Source organism: Equus asinus, chromosome 12 (assembly GCF_041296235.1).
Source record: "Equus asinus isolate D_3611 breed Donkey chromosome 12, EquAss-T2T_v2, whole genome shotgun sequence".
Classification (NCBI taxonomy): Eukaryota; Metazoa; Chordata; class Mammalia; order Perissodactyla; family Equidae; genus Equus; species Equus asinus.
Genome location: NC_091801.1, coordinates 85,390,875 through 85,407,202, shown reverse-complemented (window position 1 = coordinate 85,407,202; position 16,328 = coordinate 85,390,875). Strand labels below are relative to the sequence as shown.

At 51.8% G+C, this 16,328-nt stretch overlaps 2 protein-coding genes across 3 annotated transcripts; one reads left to right on the top strand and one right to left on the bottom strand.

Moving 5' to 3' along the window:
* The first annotated feature begins 106 nt into the window (after positions 1-106).
* Positions 107-4,661, top strand: SHARPIN (SHANK associated RH domain interactor). 2 transcript variants are annotated; one of them, XM_014858185.3, is made up of 9 exons: positions 132-753; positions 1,069-1,243; positions 3,232-3,384; positions 3,462-3,603; positions 3,686-3,776; positions 3,857-4,010; positions 4,090-4,208; positions 4,297-4,425; positions 4,509-4,661. In XM_014858185.3, the coding sequence occupies exons 1-9, from the start codon at positions 559-561 to the stop codon at positions 4,590-4,592; spliced, it is 1,242 nt and encodes a 413-aa protein (XP_014713671.1). In that variant the 5' UTR covers positions 132-558; the 3' UTR covers positions 4,593-4,661. The 2 variants fall into 2 exon arrangements, with proteins under 2 accessions (XP_014713672.1, XP_014713671.1); XM_014858186.3 differs by lacking the exon at positions 3,232-3,384 and having other exon boundaries at positions 107-753.
* Positions 4,662-5,810: 1,149 nt separating this feature from the next.
* Positions 5,811-8,371, bottom strand: CYC1 (cytochrome c1). Its single transcript, XM_014858200.3, has 7 exons — positions 8,178-8,371; positions 7,359-7,555; positions 7,146-7,272; positions 6,901-7,058; positions 6,652-6,812; positions 6,210-6,310; positions 5,811-6,116 (listed from the first exon to the last, which is right to left on the bottom strand). Exons 1-7 carry the CDS (start codon positions 8,304-8,306, stop codon positions 6,012-6,014), a joined length of 978 nt encoding a protein of 325 aa, XP_014713686.1. The 5' UTR covers positions 8,307-8,371; the 3' UTR covers positions 5,811-6,011.
* Positions 8,372-16,328: the final 7,957 nt, after the last annotated feature.

The window sequence follows — 16,328 nt, the reverse complement described above, 5'->3', positions numbered from 1 at the left end:
CTGGGGCCCATGTCCATCACTCTTCTCGCGTGCGAACCCTCCCCCCTCCCTGGCGGTCATTGGTCACGGCCCTTCGCTTGCCCCGCCCCTGGTGGCCGCCTGGGTTGGGAGGACGCTGGCGGCCCCGCACTGTGTGGGCGGGACTGGGCAGCCCAGCGGGCTGCCGGGGGCGGGCCGGTAGGAGCCTTTGAGCGGCGTCCCCCTCCCGCCGGGCGCTGGAGTAGACACGAAGCGCAGGGCTGCAGTCTGCGCCTGCCCGAGCCTGTAGGGCGAAAGGGCCGCGCCCACCTTCCAGTAGTGGCCAGTGCTTCCGTCCCTGACACCTTGCCCTGGCAAACAGGCCTTCAGGCCCAGCCTCTCCCGCCCGTGTCCGGAGACCCTCGGGCCGTGTCCACGAAGGGCAAAGCAGGAGGGTCAGACTGGGCCCCTTCCTGGGCTCCGACGCTCTGGCTGCGCCCGGAACCCCAGGCTCGCGGCCCGGGTTTCTGGCCGGCGGAAGCGCTCAGCGCCGGAGCCCACGGAAGCGGACTCGGAGGGCGGGACGGGGCCGGACCGGAGATGGCGCCTCCGGCGGGCGGCGCGGCGGACCCGGACCCTGGCTCGGCCGTGGTGCTCCTTGCCGTACACGCCGCGGTGAGGCCGCTGGGCGCGGGGCCGGACACCGAGGCGCAGCTGCGGAGGCTGCAGCTGAGCGCGGACCCCGAGCGGCCCGGGCGCTTCCGGCTGGAGCTGCTGGGCGCGGGGCCCGGGGCGGTGAGTGGGAGCCGCGGGGTCGCGCGACCGGGCGGCCAGGGCGGGGCGCGGAGCCCAAGTCCAGGCCCCTCTGCTTGCCAGCTGCGTGCCCTTGCGCAGTTGACTTTTCCTTGCTTCCGTTCTCTTGTCTGTAAAATGGGGATAATGCAGGTACCTGCCTTTACAGGACTACTGTGAGGGTTTCTTAAGATAATACTAACGAAGGGCTTAGAACAGTGTAAGTGGTCTATAAATGCTACCTCATATTCCTTTGAGCGTCATGCAGTATGTGCTTGGGGGGGGGGGACACTGAGCCTGGACTCTCCCCATCCTCAGGTCAATTTGGAGTGGCCCTTGGAGTCAGTCTCCTACACCGTCCGAGGCCCCAGCCAGCATGAGCTGCAGCCTCCACCTGGAGGGCCTGGGACCCTCAGCCTGCACTTCCCCAATCCTCAGGAAGCTCAGCGGTGGGCAGCCCTGGTCCGAGGTGCCACCGTGGAGGGACAGAATGGTCAGTGCCCTGGGGCGAAGATTCATTTGGTTGGCTAGGGACTGTGTTAGCGCTGGGAAAGAGCAGGAGTAGACCCGGCCCCCCAGGCCTGGATGGGGGAAGTAGTGGGGAAAGCTGGGGTCCACCTTACCCACTGCTGGGGTTCTGGGAAGGCTCTCAAGGAGAAAGTGAAGAAGAGGAATATAGATGAAGAGCTGGAGTATCAGACAAGTTTGGAGGGGCAGAGCAAGCAGGCCCTCAGGACCCGGGTGAGAAGACAAACTATATTAAAAGCAATGGGAAGGTATTCAGTGAGAGAGGGCCAGGCTCAGATTTGAGCTACTTAAGACTGAGACCTGCATTCATGTGGGTGGTGCGTATAGAGCTGGAAAGGTTTCCAGAGGTGCTTAGGAGATGGAATTGGCTGGATTTCATGGCTGTTTAAGTGGAAGAGTTAGTGGTTGAGAGAGAAAGATGGAGGGACCAGATAACTGTGGGGCTCCCAGATAGCATGTTTGGAGGGCATGGAGGTGGCCAAGTTCTTACACATCTAGGGGGAGGGGGATAGATGGATCTCGGCTGGAGCTGGGGCTCTGGAGAGGTAAAGATTGGAGGTATAAAAGGTCAACCAAGATCACCAGGAAGCAAGAGAAACAAGAAGAGAAGAGGGCCCCACAGGCAGGCAGGCAGTGCGCCAGGTGGACAGTGCGCCAGGCAGATAGCACACCAGGTGGACAGCGCACACAGACAGTGCCCCAGGCAGACAGTGCACCAGTCGGACAGCGCACACAGACAGTGCCTGAGGGAAGGAAGGAGCCCACGGATGCACCAGAAGAGCTGCCAGAGGGGCAGGAAGAAAACCATACAGTGTGATCTAAGGCAGGCCAGACGATAAAGCATTTGCACAGGCAGGAAGGCTTTTTTAACTCATTCGTCTATTCACCAGGTGTGTATTCCGCACTTGCTCTAAGCACTCCTTTAGGCCTTGGAGATTTAGCATGCTTGAAACCTCAAATCACTGCCCTCTTGGAGCTTGCGTTTTTAGAGAGGAGGCAGACATATAAAATAAACTTCTGTCAGATGGTGGAGAAGATAGGAGTGCTGGAAGGGAGGGGTTTGCACTTTAAAATAGGGTGGCAGGAAAGGCCTCATGAATGTGACAGAAGTGAAATTTGAAGATCCTGGTGCTAGCCATGTGACCAGGGGGCAGCAGGTACCAAAACTCTGAGGTGAGAGTGTTCACATGTGTTCTTTGGAGCTTAGCCAAGGCTGGGCCGGGCCTGATGCTGGGTGCTTGGGAGCCCTGCTTATTTCAGTGGGCAGGCAGCTCAAATTGCCAAGGGCTTGAGGCCGTCACAGGAACTGCATCAGCACCAGGTGGACTGGGCCTCAAGTGGGAGGTAAGAAGGGGAGACAGCAGTGCACCCAGCTCTGTAAGGACAGTCAGGGCAGGCAGTGGCCCAAGAAGGTTTGTTTTGAATGGGAGCAGCCCGAGGTGTTCTGGTTGATGGTAGAGACAGGAGAGGGGCTGGAGGTCCCTGAGGGCACCAAGAGGAAGCCACCCTGACTACAGGGCTCCCAGTGAGCAGGAAGGGGCAGGCTCCTTCTGAGGACCTGCGTTGATTCTGCTCTGAGGCCAAGGGAGCATCCCTGGCTGGCTGAGAGGACCTGTGGACGGCAAGAGAAGTGGCCCAGCCTCTGGAGGAGGGGTACAGGTGGGCCTGGATCAGAAAAGGGTCCAGAAGGATCCAGAGCCCAAGGACAAGCCATGTGCAGCTCCAGCTGAGAGGAGTCAGCAGGGACCTCTAAGAGGTTTGCAAGGGCCAAGGCTGGGGGGAAAGGCCTGGCCTGAAGTGTGGCCAAGGCAGGACCCTGGCATGGGTTGAGATGAGGGGGGAAGAGGTAAAGGTCCTGGAAAGCTGAGGTCAGAAAGTGGAGGCCTGGGTGAGTACTAGGCTGAGGGGCTGAATCTCGGGAGACCACCAGCCCACCCCCATCTTCCCTCCTAGGCAGTGACAGCCTGCCCCCAGCCCTGGGCCCAGAAACGTGCCCTGTTTCTCTACCCAGTCCCCCTCCACCCAGTCCCCCTGAAGTGCCCACAGCCAAGGTCCCCCAACCCAAGGTGGATCTGCCCTGGAGCCCTGGAGACTTGATGGAGAAAGGTAAAGGCAGGTGACTGGAGGGGGTTGGGTGAAGCAGCCTGTGCCTGGCTGTGATGGCTCTCTCTCTGTCCCTACAGAAGAGCTGGTGGGGCGCCTGGCCCGGGCCATCGAAGGTGGGGATAAGAAGGGGGCGGCCCAGACAGCAGCCATCCTGGCCCAGCATCATGTGGCCCTTAGGGTCCAACTCCAGGAGGCCTGCTTCCCTCCTGGCCCCATCAGGTGAGGCCTGGGACGACTTCTTCACCCTGCCCTCTCAACCGTCCCAGGTCCCTCATCCTTTCCCTGACCTACACTCTGCCAGGCTACAGGTCACAGTTGAAGACGCTGCATCCTCTGCTCACGTCTCGCTGCAGGTACACCCCCACTGCACCATCGCGGCCCTCCAGGAGCAGGTGAGCATGGGGTCTGGGAGGCCTGCCGGAGGCTAGTGAGCCCTGAGTGACACTGTCTGGCTCTGACACTCTGGCCCCAGGTGTTCTCGGAGTTTGGCTTCCCGCCCGCTGTGCAGCGCTGGGTCATTGGGCGGTGTCTGTGTGTGCCCGAGTGCAGCCTTGCTTCCTATGGCATCCAGCGGGACGGGGACCCTGCTTTCCTTTACCTGCTCTCAGCCCCTCGAGAAGCCCCAGGTCAGTTCTTGATTGGGGTAGGGTGAGGAAGGTGGGGTGCAGTCTGACATGGCCCTGAGCCCCACCTTATCTACTGCAGGTCGCAGCACTCAGCGCCCCCAGAAGGTGGATGGGGAACTAGGCCGCTTGTTTCCTCAGTCACTGGGGCTGCCTCGAGCCCCTCAGCCAGCCAGCTCCAGCCTCCCCAGCCCCCTTCAGGTGCGCAAGGGACTGGGCAGGGTGAGCCTGGGCAGCTGTGGGTGTTGGAAGGAAAGGGTAAGCAGCAACTGTCTCTCCACCTCCCTAGCCTGGCTGGTCCTGCCCTTCCTGCACCTTCATCAATGCCCCAAGCAGACCTGGCTGTGAGATGTGTAGCACCCAGAGGCCTTGCACTTGGGACCCCCTTCCCTCAGCCTCCACCCAGCAGCCACCAAAGGTACCAGAGGCAGAGCCAGGGGAGGGGATAGGGACAGGGCAGCGAACAAGCTGAATGGACACTCGTCTCCCCCCTGCCACCAGGTCACAAAGAGAGAGGATGGCCCGTTCCTTCCAAGCCCAAGGTCCCTGGACCCCCTCCTGAACCTCTCAGGGGACCTCTGCTGACTGCTCTCTGGGGACAGAGCCAGGGTTGGGGGAGGGGCCACCAGAGTCATTAAAGACACTTCTGAGCCAGCCAGAGTGCCCCTTCACTGTGCCTTTGTGCAGACTGGGCTGCTGGGAGGATGGAGAGCAGGGCATAGCTGCACTTGGATGAAACTTCGCAGAGATGGGGCCTGGCCCTCATCAGCAGGCAGGGCTTCCCAGCCAGGCCCAGGTGACTGCTGAAGAATGTACTTGGACCCCAAGTCTCAGGAGTCCTAGGAGCATGGCACCAAGATCTCTTCCCAGACCCCAAGGGCTTGTAGAGCCCGGCTGCTGACCACTGGGCTGGGGCCCTCTGTGATTCCCCCACCCAGCTGGCCATGCCTCCTATTGTCCACCCGGAGCTCCTGAGGCACACACCCTCCCTAGATCTGGCCACTACTCCCCTGGGCTGCTCCAATCAGAATATCCCTTATATTCCCTTCCTGGGGACAGGAAATGCTCACAAGCCAGAACCCTGTGCTACTAGTAAGACAACACCTCCCTGGCCCTCCTGCCACTGACTGTCCTACCCTCACTGTGTATTGCTGTGTGAACCTAGCCACTGCCTAGCTGGCTGGCTTGGACTCACCTCGAGCTGCCCTGTAGATTGCTAGGAGATGCCATCCCATGACAAACACCCCGACACCTCTCCACCCTGCCTCCCTCCAGTGTGACCCTTATCAGTGGACAGCACCTCCAGCTGTCCAGGCAAGAGACCAGGAGCACATTCTAGGTGGTCTCTGCCTTATCTCTTCTTCTCCATACTGCTGGGAGTGGTCTCCCTTCTCTCCCAGCCACCACCCAGCCTCACAAACATCTCCTGCAGCTCCTACTTTAGGCCAGTGTTGAAATGCTGCCAAGGGCTCCTTGCTGCTCTCAGGATGAAGGCCAGGTGGTTCAATAAACTGACACTTGGTTGGTTTCTCCAGCAGGTCCTTTGGCCCCTGGACCAGCCAGGCCAGGCCCTTTTCACTTCCATGACTGGGTACTCCCCCCCTCGATGAATGCTGTCACCTTCTCTAACAGCTAGTTCTCTGCTTCCTGTCCCACATCCAGTACTGAGTGGAATCCCAGCCACCAGTCAGTGCAGGGCTATGTGGCCATACGACATGGATAACCCTGGGAGCTCTGAGGGCAAGAGCCTTAGTCCCAGAGTCCCTTGCAAACCTGTACTCCCATCACACGATACCTCAAATGTGAGTGTTGAGAAACTTAATTTATTTCCACAATGGGGGCTGAAGGATCTGGACCTAGAGCCCAGCCTCCTGCGCCCTCCCCTCTTGTCCCAGAGGAAGAGGGACTTGGCTGAGAAGGCCAGCTGAGGCCTGAACAGGCCCAGGACAGCCCCTTGGCTTGAGGACCCATTCAGGCAGGGGGACAAGCAGACATCGGGCAGGGTCACTTGGGCGGTCGATATGCCAGCTTCCGGCTCTTCAGGACTGACCACTTATGCCGCTTCATGGCATAGACCAGGGGCAACAGCAAGCCCATCATCATCAACATCTAGGGATGAGGCAGGCTCAGGAGGAGAGAGGCAGAAAGGATCCCCGCCCAGCTCCCAGCTCCTCTCCCATGCCCCCTGCCCAACCCTTTCACCTTGAGCCCCATGCGTTTGCGATGGTCGTGCTCTGGCTCAGACGCCCAGCGTAGGAAGGTACACACATCCTTGGCTACCTGGGACATGGTAGCTGGGGTGCCTGGGCCAAGGACAAGTGGTAAGGGCTGCCCTTGGAGACCCCTGCCCAACCTGGGGTGTCCCACAGAGCATCCCCTTCCATGGAGCAGAGGGGGGCTCCTACCCAAGGCTTCAAAAGGAATGGGACTGACACCCCCCCCCGCCCCAAGCCAAGTACACAGACAGGAGTCTGAGCTGGACGGGGCTGTGAAGGCTGCACATGAGCCTCCTCAGATATGCACAGACGGTACCCCAGCTTAGGAGGGGGCAGGACCTCCTGGGCATGAGAACACAAGGGAAGCATCCCTGGCAGGCAGAAAAATAGAAGCCAGCTTGCCCATCCCCAGGGTGGGGGCCTCTCACCATCATCAAACTCCAAGACCTCGTTGTAGATCGGAGGAGCCATACCAATGGCTTGGCCAGGAAAGTAGGGGTTGAAGTAAAGGCCTTCTCGCAGCGACACCCCAGTGGGTGGCTCACAGTAGCCGGTGAGCAGGGAGAAGACATAGTCTTCACCACCGTGCCTGGAACCAGATCCATGCCTCCTCAGCCCCTGGCAGGAGGCTGATCTTCCTCCCCCTCCCCACACTCCCTTGCAGGCAGCCCATGTACCTAGCTCGGATGATGTAGCTGAGGTCAGGGGGCAGTGCTCCATTGTTCGCTGCTCGAGCAGCCTCAGGGTTGGGGTATGGTTTTGGGAAGTAGTCAGACAGCTTCCCTGGCCGCATGAACATCTCCCCATCCTCATTGGGGCCGTCCTGAACCTCCACCTGCCACCAAGAGCCCCATCACAATCTTGCTGTCCACCACAGTGTGAACCCCAATCCCTGGGTACTCTGCATTCCCAGGCCCCGCACCTCCTCGGCCAGCGCTTTAGCTTCATCCTCTGTGTAGCACACACCGACCAGGTGGCGGTAAGCCACGTAGTCCATGCTGTGGCAGGAGGAGCACACCTGCTTATATACTTGGAAACCTCTCCGGATGCTAAAGAGAGGGAAAGAGTTAGAGATGCCAAGGACTCCACCCCACCCAGTCCACCCAGAAACTCCCCCAGCCAGCCAGCAGCACACCTGGTGTGATCCAGGGATGAGAGGAGGCCACGGTGAGACCACGGATAGCTGGGGGGGTGCAGCTCCAGGTCACTGGCACTCACGGCAGAATGCAGAGCCACAGCCAGCCCTGCACCCCCTGCCGCCAGCATGCCCAGCGCTGACAGCATCACTTTCCGGCCCCGGGACAGACCGGACTTCGACGACAAGGACACTGCCTGCAAGAGCCCCGCTCAGCGCCTGCCAGAACACTGCCCAGCCCTACCTGGGGATCTGACCTCGGCGCCTAACTCTCCCACTCATTCACCCAGCACTGGCCACCTCCTGCGGCTGCCAACAGCACACGCTGCGCCCCTGCCCGCCCCACTCCTCCCGGCTGCTGACCCCCGACCGTGATTCGGCCCTGAGGAAGGGTGTGAGACGTGTTCTTGGGTCCTGGGCCGGGGAGCAGGCCGAAGTGAGCAAGAGTGCTGGGGCAGGCCAAGGTCACAAGCAGCTAGCCGAGGTCAGGCTGAGGTCACTCCAGAACGCGGGCCCGGTCTGGAAGGTGGGGCGGGAGCGGGCCTGGGCGCGCCCGGGGAAGCCCCAAGCCGCGACCCGGCAGCGAGCCCCCCGCCGCCCCCACGCCCGGCACCTGGCGCGCCTGCAGCTCAGAGGAGTGGGCGCCGGGCCCTGCTCCCAGGCGCCCGAGGTCGGCAGGCAGCGGGGGTCCGGCCGGGCGGGGGCGCCGGGGGACCGAGGCTGCTCCCCTGCCACCTGGCCCGCGCCAGGAGCCTCCCCGCCGTGACCTTCACGGGGCTGCGGGGCCGCCCGGCGGCCAGGGTCCGGACCAGCGCTCACCTGAGGCGTCCGCAGAGGGAGCTGCCCGGGCCGCGCGCCGCACAGCAGCCCCCGGGCCCGCGCACCAGGCAGCCCCGCGCCCCCCGGGCCCAGCACCGCCCGGCGAAGCGAGGCCGCCGTCGCTGCCATCTTGGCCCTCTTCAGCGGGCGCCGCTCCCGTCGGCCCCTGCGGCGCCACGGGAGCTCAAACTTCGCGAGAGCTGGGGCGCGCGGGGCGGGGCGGGGCCGGGGCGCGGTCTCCTCGCGCTCCACCGGTTGTCATGGAAACCGGAGGGACTTGGTCGCGTCTCCCTGTTGCGATGGCAACGCCCAACTACCCCAGTTTCTCCGGCCCGACCGCCGGTCTCCGGGGCTTGGAGGCAACGTTCCCCAGACGCCCGGTCGTCCCCAGTCCGGAATTTACTGCATCTTCGAGGCCATCGTGCGCTTTCGCCCAGCGGTATTTCCAGACCTGGCGCGGTGTCACAGCGCATCCTGCCCCTCGGGTTGCCGTAGCGGACAGACCCCCAGAGAGAAGGGGCGGCTAGGCCGGGCCGCCCAGCGGGATGCGGTGGGGGTCTCGCGGCCAGCCCCTGCCCTCCTGCGGCTCCCCGCGCTCCGCCTCGGCCACAGCCGCCCGGGCTCCAGGAGAGGAAGGGCGGTGCGGGAAGGCTGGGGCCTCGGGGCTGCAGACCTCCACCCCTGCCCGGGCCCACATGCATGGCTAGGGTGTCTCCTCTCCAGGCTGTTCACACTGTGCTCTCCCTCATCCATCTGACAAGGATTTATTAGTCACATACTATGCCCAGAAACGGTTAGATGCAGGAGCCACGAGCATGGCAGCCAAGGTCCCTCAAGAAACCAGTACTGTTGGTGAGAATGGAGGAATAAGGCTCTCGAAAAATTTGCCCCATCCATAAAAGCAAGGAAAAGAAAACAAAAATTGTCGAAGTCAACTTTTTTAGAACTCTGGAAATTAATCAAAGGCTTTCAGCGCTCCTAGGAGTGTTTATTTAAGAAAAACAACCAGGGGGCCGGCCCCGTGGCTGAGTGGTTAAGTTCGCGTGCTCCGCTTCGGTGGCCCAGGGTTTTGCGGTTCGGATCCTGGGTGCGGACATGGCACCGCTTATTAGGCCACGTTGAGGTGGCGTTCCACATGCACAACTGAAAAAAAATAATTACAACTATGTACCGGAGGGCTTTGGGGAGAAAAAGGAAAAAAATAGAATCTTTAAAAAAAGAAAGAAAGAAAGAAAGAAAAACAACTGGATCTTGGTAAGAACAGTGAGCTTTGTGGTGTTTTAACTTTTTCTGGTCCAACTGCTGCTGTCCAGCTCAGTGGTAGTCTTGGAAAGAACAGCCCACATTCCTGGTACTGGAGGGAGCAGAACACCCTCATTGCAAAGAACTGTCATTATTTAACCTGTCTGATGGCTCCCTGGAAGATCCCACTTACAAAGCTGACTCAGCTTGCCCAGGGCCAATAGCCTACCTCCTGAGGCTGTTTGTTGAAGGCAATTATAGGCAAGTGTTGCTATTTGGAAGCTGCCTGACACAATGGATAACACCTGGGAGAAATAACAGACTAAACACTTAAAAGGAAGAGCTGAGGAATGTAATGCCCACAGGGGCATTGAAAAACTCTATATACAGTGGTCGCTCTTTATCTGTAGTTTCATTTTCTGCGGTTTCAGTTACCTGCAGCCAACCGCTGTCTGAAAATATTATACAGAAAATTCCAGAAATAAGCAATTCATAAGTTTTAAATTCCACATGGTTCTGAGTAGCATGGGGAAATCTCTCACTGCCACACTCTGTCCTGCCTGGGACATGGATCATCCCTTTGTCCAGCATATCCATGCTGTATACGCTACCCACTAGTTAGTCACTTAGTAGCCAGCTGGGTTATCAGATGGACTGTCAAGGTATTGGGGTGCTTGTGTTCAAGTAACCCTTGTTTAACTTAATAATGGTCCCAAAGTATAAGAGTAGTGATGCTGGAAATTCGGATATGCCAAAGAGATGTCCTTTTTGTTTTTTTTTTCAAGATTGGCACGTGAGCTAACTACTGTTGCCAATCTTTGTTGTTGTTTTTTTTCCCGCTTTATCTCCCCAAATCCCCCCTGTACATAGTTGTGTATCTTAGTTGCAGGTCCTTCTAGTTGTGGCATGTGGGACACCGCCTCAACATGGCCTGATGAGTGGTGTCATGTCTGCACCCAAGATCTGAACCAGCGAAACCGTGGGCCACCGCACCAGAGCATGCGAACTTGGCCATGGGGCTGGCCCTGCCAAAGAGATGTCTTGAAGTGCTTCCTTTAAGTGAGAAGGTGAAAGTTCTTGACTTTATAAGGAAAGAAAAATAAATCATATGCTGAGGGTGCTAAGATCTACAGTAACTTTTATTACAGTATATTGTTATAATTGTTCTATTTTGTTATTAGTTATTGTTGTTAATTTCTCACCATGCCTAATTTATAATTACACTTTATCTTATGTATGTATGTATAGTCATGTGTCACTTAATGATGGTGATACATTCTGAGAAATGTGTCATTAGGGATTTCATCATTGTGCGAACATCATAGACTGTAGTTACACAAACCTAGATGATATAGTCTACTATGCACCTAGGCTATATGGTACTAATCTTAAGGGACCACCATTGTATATGTGGTCCATCATTGATGGAAATGTCATTATGCAGTGCATGCCTGTATAGGAAAAAATATAGTCTGTATAGAGTTCAGTACTATCTATGGTTTCAGGCATTCATGGGGGTCTTGAAACGTATCCCCCCAGAGATAAGGGGGCACTACTCTATTTCTGGAATAGAGAAGGTCATAAACATAAGTAGCACTGTGCACATACTCATGAAAGACCTGAAAAAGCCCTAAGTGGTCGCCTCTGGCTGACCTTGAGCCTCTGTGCACAGGGAAGTGAAGCCTAAGGCAGAGTTGTGAACTGCCTGGCTGAGTGCGGAAGGCATGCCCCAACAAGCACACAGAGCCACTTGGGAAAGACTGAGAGACTTACTGGCTTCAGGCATTTAAGGAAATCTCTGTTCAACCATTAGCTGACCACTAAACTAACCAAGTAGAGACTTGAGAGGCTACACATGACCAATAGTATAGATGACAGAATTAGTTCACAAAAGTCATTACAGGAATATAACTACCAGAAGCAGCAACAACAAAACCTGGAATCCGGTTTCCAGAATTGCCACATTACGTTATTTAAATGTCTAGTTTTCAACAAAACAAATTATGAGACATGAAAAGAAACAAGAAGTTCTGTCCTATAAATAGGGAAAAAAGAACCAGTAAATAGAAACTATCTCTGGGCAAGTCTAGATACTGGATTTAGCAGGCACTCTTTAAATCAGCTCCTTAAATATGTTCAAACAGCTAAAGGAAACTATGTCTAAAGAAATAAAGGAAAGTATGAGAGTAATGGCTCATCGAACAGAAAATGTCAATAAAAAGACAGAAATTATAAAAAGAAATCAAGTAGAAATTCTGGAGTTGAAATGTACAATAATGGAAATGAAAAATTTACTGCAGATTCGAGTAGGTAGAAGAAAGAATTAGCAAACTCGAAGTTAGGTCAACTGAGATTATCTAGTCTGAGGAAGAGAAAGAAAGAAAAATGAAGAAAAATTAACAGAGCCTTAGAGACCTCTGGGACACCATTAAGCATATCAACCTATAACTAATTCTCAGGAGTAGAAAATAGAGAGAAAGGGGAAGAAAGAACATTTGAAGAAATAATGGCTGAAAACTTCCCAAGTTTGATGAAAAACATGACTCTACACATCCAGGAAGCTCAATGAATTCCGAGTAGGATAAACTAAAAGAGATCCACACTGACAAATAAATGGCAAGTGATAGGATATATTGGAGTATATGAGGAAGTCATTTGGTGTAAAACTAATTTGACCTGACCTTGTTTTTCCAAAAGGGCCTGATGTGGCCATTGAGCATGCATTGTATATCTGCTTTAAGTATTTACTATGTCCCAAAGACAACAACAATGCCCTTAAAGGTAAAGAAAGATGTAACTTCCCCTCCATCAGCATTTCCTTAAGGATGAGCATCTCTCCCCAGGCTGGGGATTGATTGCCAACCTGCCGTGACCACCCAGCTCGAGACCACAGACCTGCTACCTGCTGTGTCCATCAATTGCTGTGTGAATCGCTGTGCCCAGCTAGGCGATCTCATGACTGTTATAAAAGGGACAAAGGGACACTCCCATCATATGTGATGCATGCTCTCTGATGGTATATAACCACTCTGTACACCCCCACTTCTTTGGAGTGCTCCATTCCTTTGTGAAAGGACTCTCCTGAGCTATATTGTCCTCAGATCTGGCTCACAATAAACTCACCCTAATTTTGATTTATCGATTGGTTATGGATTATTTGTGTTAACAACACCTACACACATTATAAATTGTTGAAAGCCAAAGAAAAAGAATTTTGAAAGCAGCAAGAGAGAAGTGACTTATCGCATACAAGTGATCCTCAATAAAATTAACAGATTTCACATCAGAAATCATGGAGGCCAGAAGGCAGTGGGATGACATATTCCAAGTGCTGAAAGAATAAACCTGCCAAACAAGGATTCCACATCTGGCAAAACCATCCCTCCAAAACAAAAGAGGGGGCCAGCCCAGTAATGTAGTTTTCCTCAAGCAAAAAGAGGAAGATCGGCAACAGATGTTAGCTCAGGGCCAATCCTCCTCACCAGAAAAAGAAAAAAGGAGAAATTAAGACATTCCCAGATAAATAAACTGAGAGTTTATCACGAGCACCCTGCCTTCTAAGAAATACTAAATAAAGTCCTCAGGTTGAAATGAAAGAACATTAGACAATAACTCAAATCCACATGAAGAAACAAAAGCATCTGTAAAGGTAACCACATAGGTAGATATAAAAATAAACAGAAATTTTTTGTTTCTTTTGAGGAAGATTAGCCCTGAGCTAACATCTTCTGCCAATCCTCCTCTTTTTGCTGAGGAAGGCTGGCCCTGAGCTAACATCCATGCCCATCTTCCTCTACTTTATATGTGGGATGCCTACCACAGCATGGCCTTCTGAGCGGTGCCATGTCCACACCTGGGATCTGAACTGGTGAACCCCAGGCCACTGAAGCGGAATGTGCGCACTTAACCACTGTGCCACCGGGCTGGCCCCCTAAATCATTTTTGTTAGTAACTTTTTTTCCTATCTAATTTAAAAACACCTGCATAAAGCAATAACTATAAATATATGTGGATAGGCACAGAATGTATGAAGATGGAATTTGTGACAATAACAGCATAAAAAAGAGGGAACAGAGCTATACAGGAGCAACATCTTTTAATACTATTGAAATTAATTTAATGTTAATCCAAATCAGGTCGTTATCAATTAATATGTTAATTGTAATCCCAAGGGCAATCACTAAGAAGATAACTTAAAAAATATAGTCAAAGAGATAACAAACTAATTAAAATAGTACACTAGAAAATATCTATCTAATACAAAAGAAAGCAATAGTGAAGAAACTGAGGAACAACAACAAAGACATAAGACATACAGAAGGCAAATAACAAAAGAGCAGAAATAAATTGTACCATATCATCAATTACATTAAATGTAAATGGATTAAAATCTCCAATTAAAGGGCAGAGATTGACATAAAGGGTAAAAAAAAATTCATGATCCTGCTGTATAGTGTCTATAAGAAATACAATTTAGATTCACAGACATAAATAGGTAGAAAGTAAAAATTTGGGGAAAGATGTACCATACCAACAGTAACCCAAAGAGAGTTGGAGTGGCTATACTAATAGCAGACAATATAGACTTTAAGACAAAAATTGATACTAGAGTCAAAGAATGACATTTTATAATGAAAAAAGATCAATCCATCAAGAAGACATAAGAATTATAAAGATATACTTACTTAACAGAACCCCAAAATACATGAAGCCAAAACTGACAGAATTGAAGGGAGCAATAGACAATTCAGTAATAGTTGGAGACTTCAGTACTGCACTCTCAAAAGGACAGAACAACTAGACAGAAGATCAACAAGGAAAGAGAAGATTTGGACAACACTCTAAGCCACCTAGATCCAACAGACGTCAATGGACACCCTAAGCAACAATGGAAGAGTACATATTCTCCCCAAGCGCACGTGGACCGTTCTTAGGGTAGATCATATGTTAGGCAACAAAACAAGTCACAATAATTTTTGAAGTAGTAAAATCACACAAAATATGTTTTCTGACCACCATAGAACAAAATTAGAAATCAATAACAGAAGGAAAGTTGATAAATTTACAAATATGTAAAAATTAAATAACATACTCCTAAATAACCAATGAGTCAAAGAAGTAGTCACAGGGAAACTTAGAAATCACCTTGAGGTGAATGAAAACAAAAACACAATATACCAAAACCAATGGGATGCATCAAGAACAGGGCTAAGAGGGCAATCTAGAGCTCGTTTTAAAGAGAGGCTGGTTGTTTCAGAAAGGGAAAGAAGAAAAAATAGGACAAAATCTGAATGTGAAAAGAAAGTTTAGAAGGTTTATGGGAAGGAGTCTTAGGAATAGAATTTTATGAGCAGTCATGACTGGCTAACATTGAAATGAATAAATTTTAATATCAAATAAGCTGATGCAAAATTAAAATTTGGCTTTCTTTTCTGTTAACAAGGTTCCTTGAGCTATTGGTCTGCTCTTGATAACAGATTGCAAAAGCATCTTTACCTTTAAGCAATATGCCTAGAAAACAGAGATTTTGTGTTTTATCAAAATAAGTTCCTGTGTCGTTTCTATCAGGTCTTTAATTACTCAAGACCGCTGAGCCTTCTTTCTATTTAAAGAGTTAAGTTTTGTTTACAACTATGTATGCTTTTCTCTTCACCCTTGAAACTTGTTATTGTTACTTTGATCAAATAGATACTTAAGTATTATTTCATAATGATCTGTGATCCTATTTGGTCAAGCACCCAAACTTTTTTTTTTTTTTGAGGAAGATTAGCCCTGAGCTAACTACTGCCAATCCTCCTCTTTTTGCTGAGGAAGACCAGCCCTGAGCTACATCTGTGCCCATCTTTCTCTACTTTACACGTGGGACGCTTACCACAGCATGGCTTTTGCCAAGCGGTGCCATGTCCGCACCTGGGATCCAAACCTGCGAACCCTGGGCCGCCAAGAAGTGGAACGTGCGAACTTAACTGCTGCGCCACCGGGCTGGCCTGACCCCTCAAACTTTTTTTTTTTTTAAGATTTTATTCTTTTTCCTTTTTCTCCCCAAAGGCCCCCGGTACATAGTTGTATATTCTTCGTCGTGGGTCCTTCTAGTTGTGGCATGTGGGACGCTGCCTCAGCGTGGTTTGATGAGCAGTGCCATGTCCGCGCCCAGGATTCGAACCAACGAAACACTGGGCCGCCTGCATAGGAGTGCGCGAACTTAACCACTCGGCCACGGGGCCAGCCCCAAACCCCCCAAACTTTTTGATACTTTTGACAAGCTTCCCAAAATATTAAAATTCTAAATGAGACTTTTTTTTTTCTACCAGGATGTAACTTTGGGATTTTCCAGAGGGCACCTGGGATCTCTCAAAAGAATTATTCCCTCCCCTTATAAAAAGAGAGATTACACTAATTAGGCTTATTCGGTATGTCAAATTACATGAGAAGCATGGTCAAATAAGTGATAACAATCCTTTTTAGGTTATATTTTATGTATGACTGTTACTAAAAAGTGTTCTAGAAATTATATAAAATTCCTAAACCTATGATATGTCCTAATATAACGTTATTACCCATAATTCTAGTTACTATCTAAAATGTAAATCACAGAAATACCCAAACTTCTTTGTCAGTTGCGTTTATCCATCTCCTTTTTTTAAAAAAGGTCTTTTGTCAGCTACAGGCAGTTACTGTTTTACTCTGATGCTTTTACCATTATGTTTCATTTGCAAAGAGATTCAGGGAAAGCCTTTGACAATTTGGAATACAGATTTTGATAACTTTCAGATCATAACACTGAACTGGGTGGGAGTTTCTGAAACTCAAGTGAAAGACTGATTGATTTAATATTTTGTTTTCCAGACGTAAAGGACCCCTTTTTCTCCTCTCCTTTAAGCTCCCTATAACTTACAACAATTTGGTAAA

Bases quoted from the DNA above. Each gene is read 5' to 3' on its own strand.
- SHARPIN (XM_014858185.3), top strand. From the start codon at position 559: ATGGCGCCTCCGGCGGGCGGCGCGGCGGACCCGGACCCTGGCTCGGCC. The intron at 3,604-3,685 runs GTGAGGCCTGGG...ACACTCTGCCAG, and splicing joins TTCCCTCCTGGCCCCATCAG to GCTACAGGTCACAGTTGAAG. The intron at 3,777-3,856 runs GTGAGCATGGGG...CTCTGGCCCCAG, and splicing joins TCGCGGCCCTCCAGGAGCAG to GTGTTCTCGGAGTTTGGCTT.
- CYC1 (XM_014858200.3), bottom strand. From the start codon at position 8,306: ATGGCAGCGACGGCGGCCTCGCTTCGCCGGGCGGTGCTGGGCCCGGGG. The intron at 7,273-7,358 runs GTGTGCTGCTGG...CCCTCTCTTTAG, and splicing joins TCATCCCTGGATCACACCAG to CATCCGGAGAGGTTTCCAAG. The intron at 6,117-6,209 runs GTGAAAGGGTTG...CCTCATCCCTAG, and splicing joins GCAAACGCATGGGGCTCAAG to ATGTTGATGATGATGGGCTT.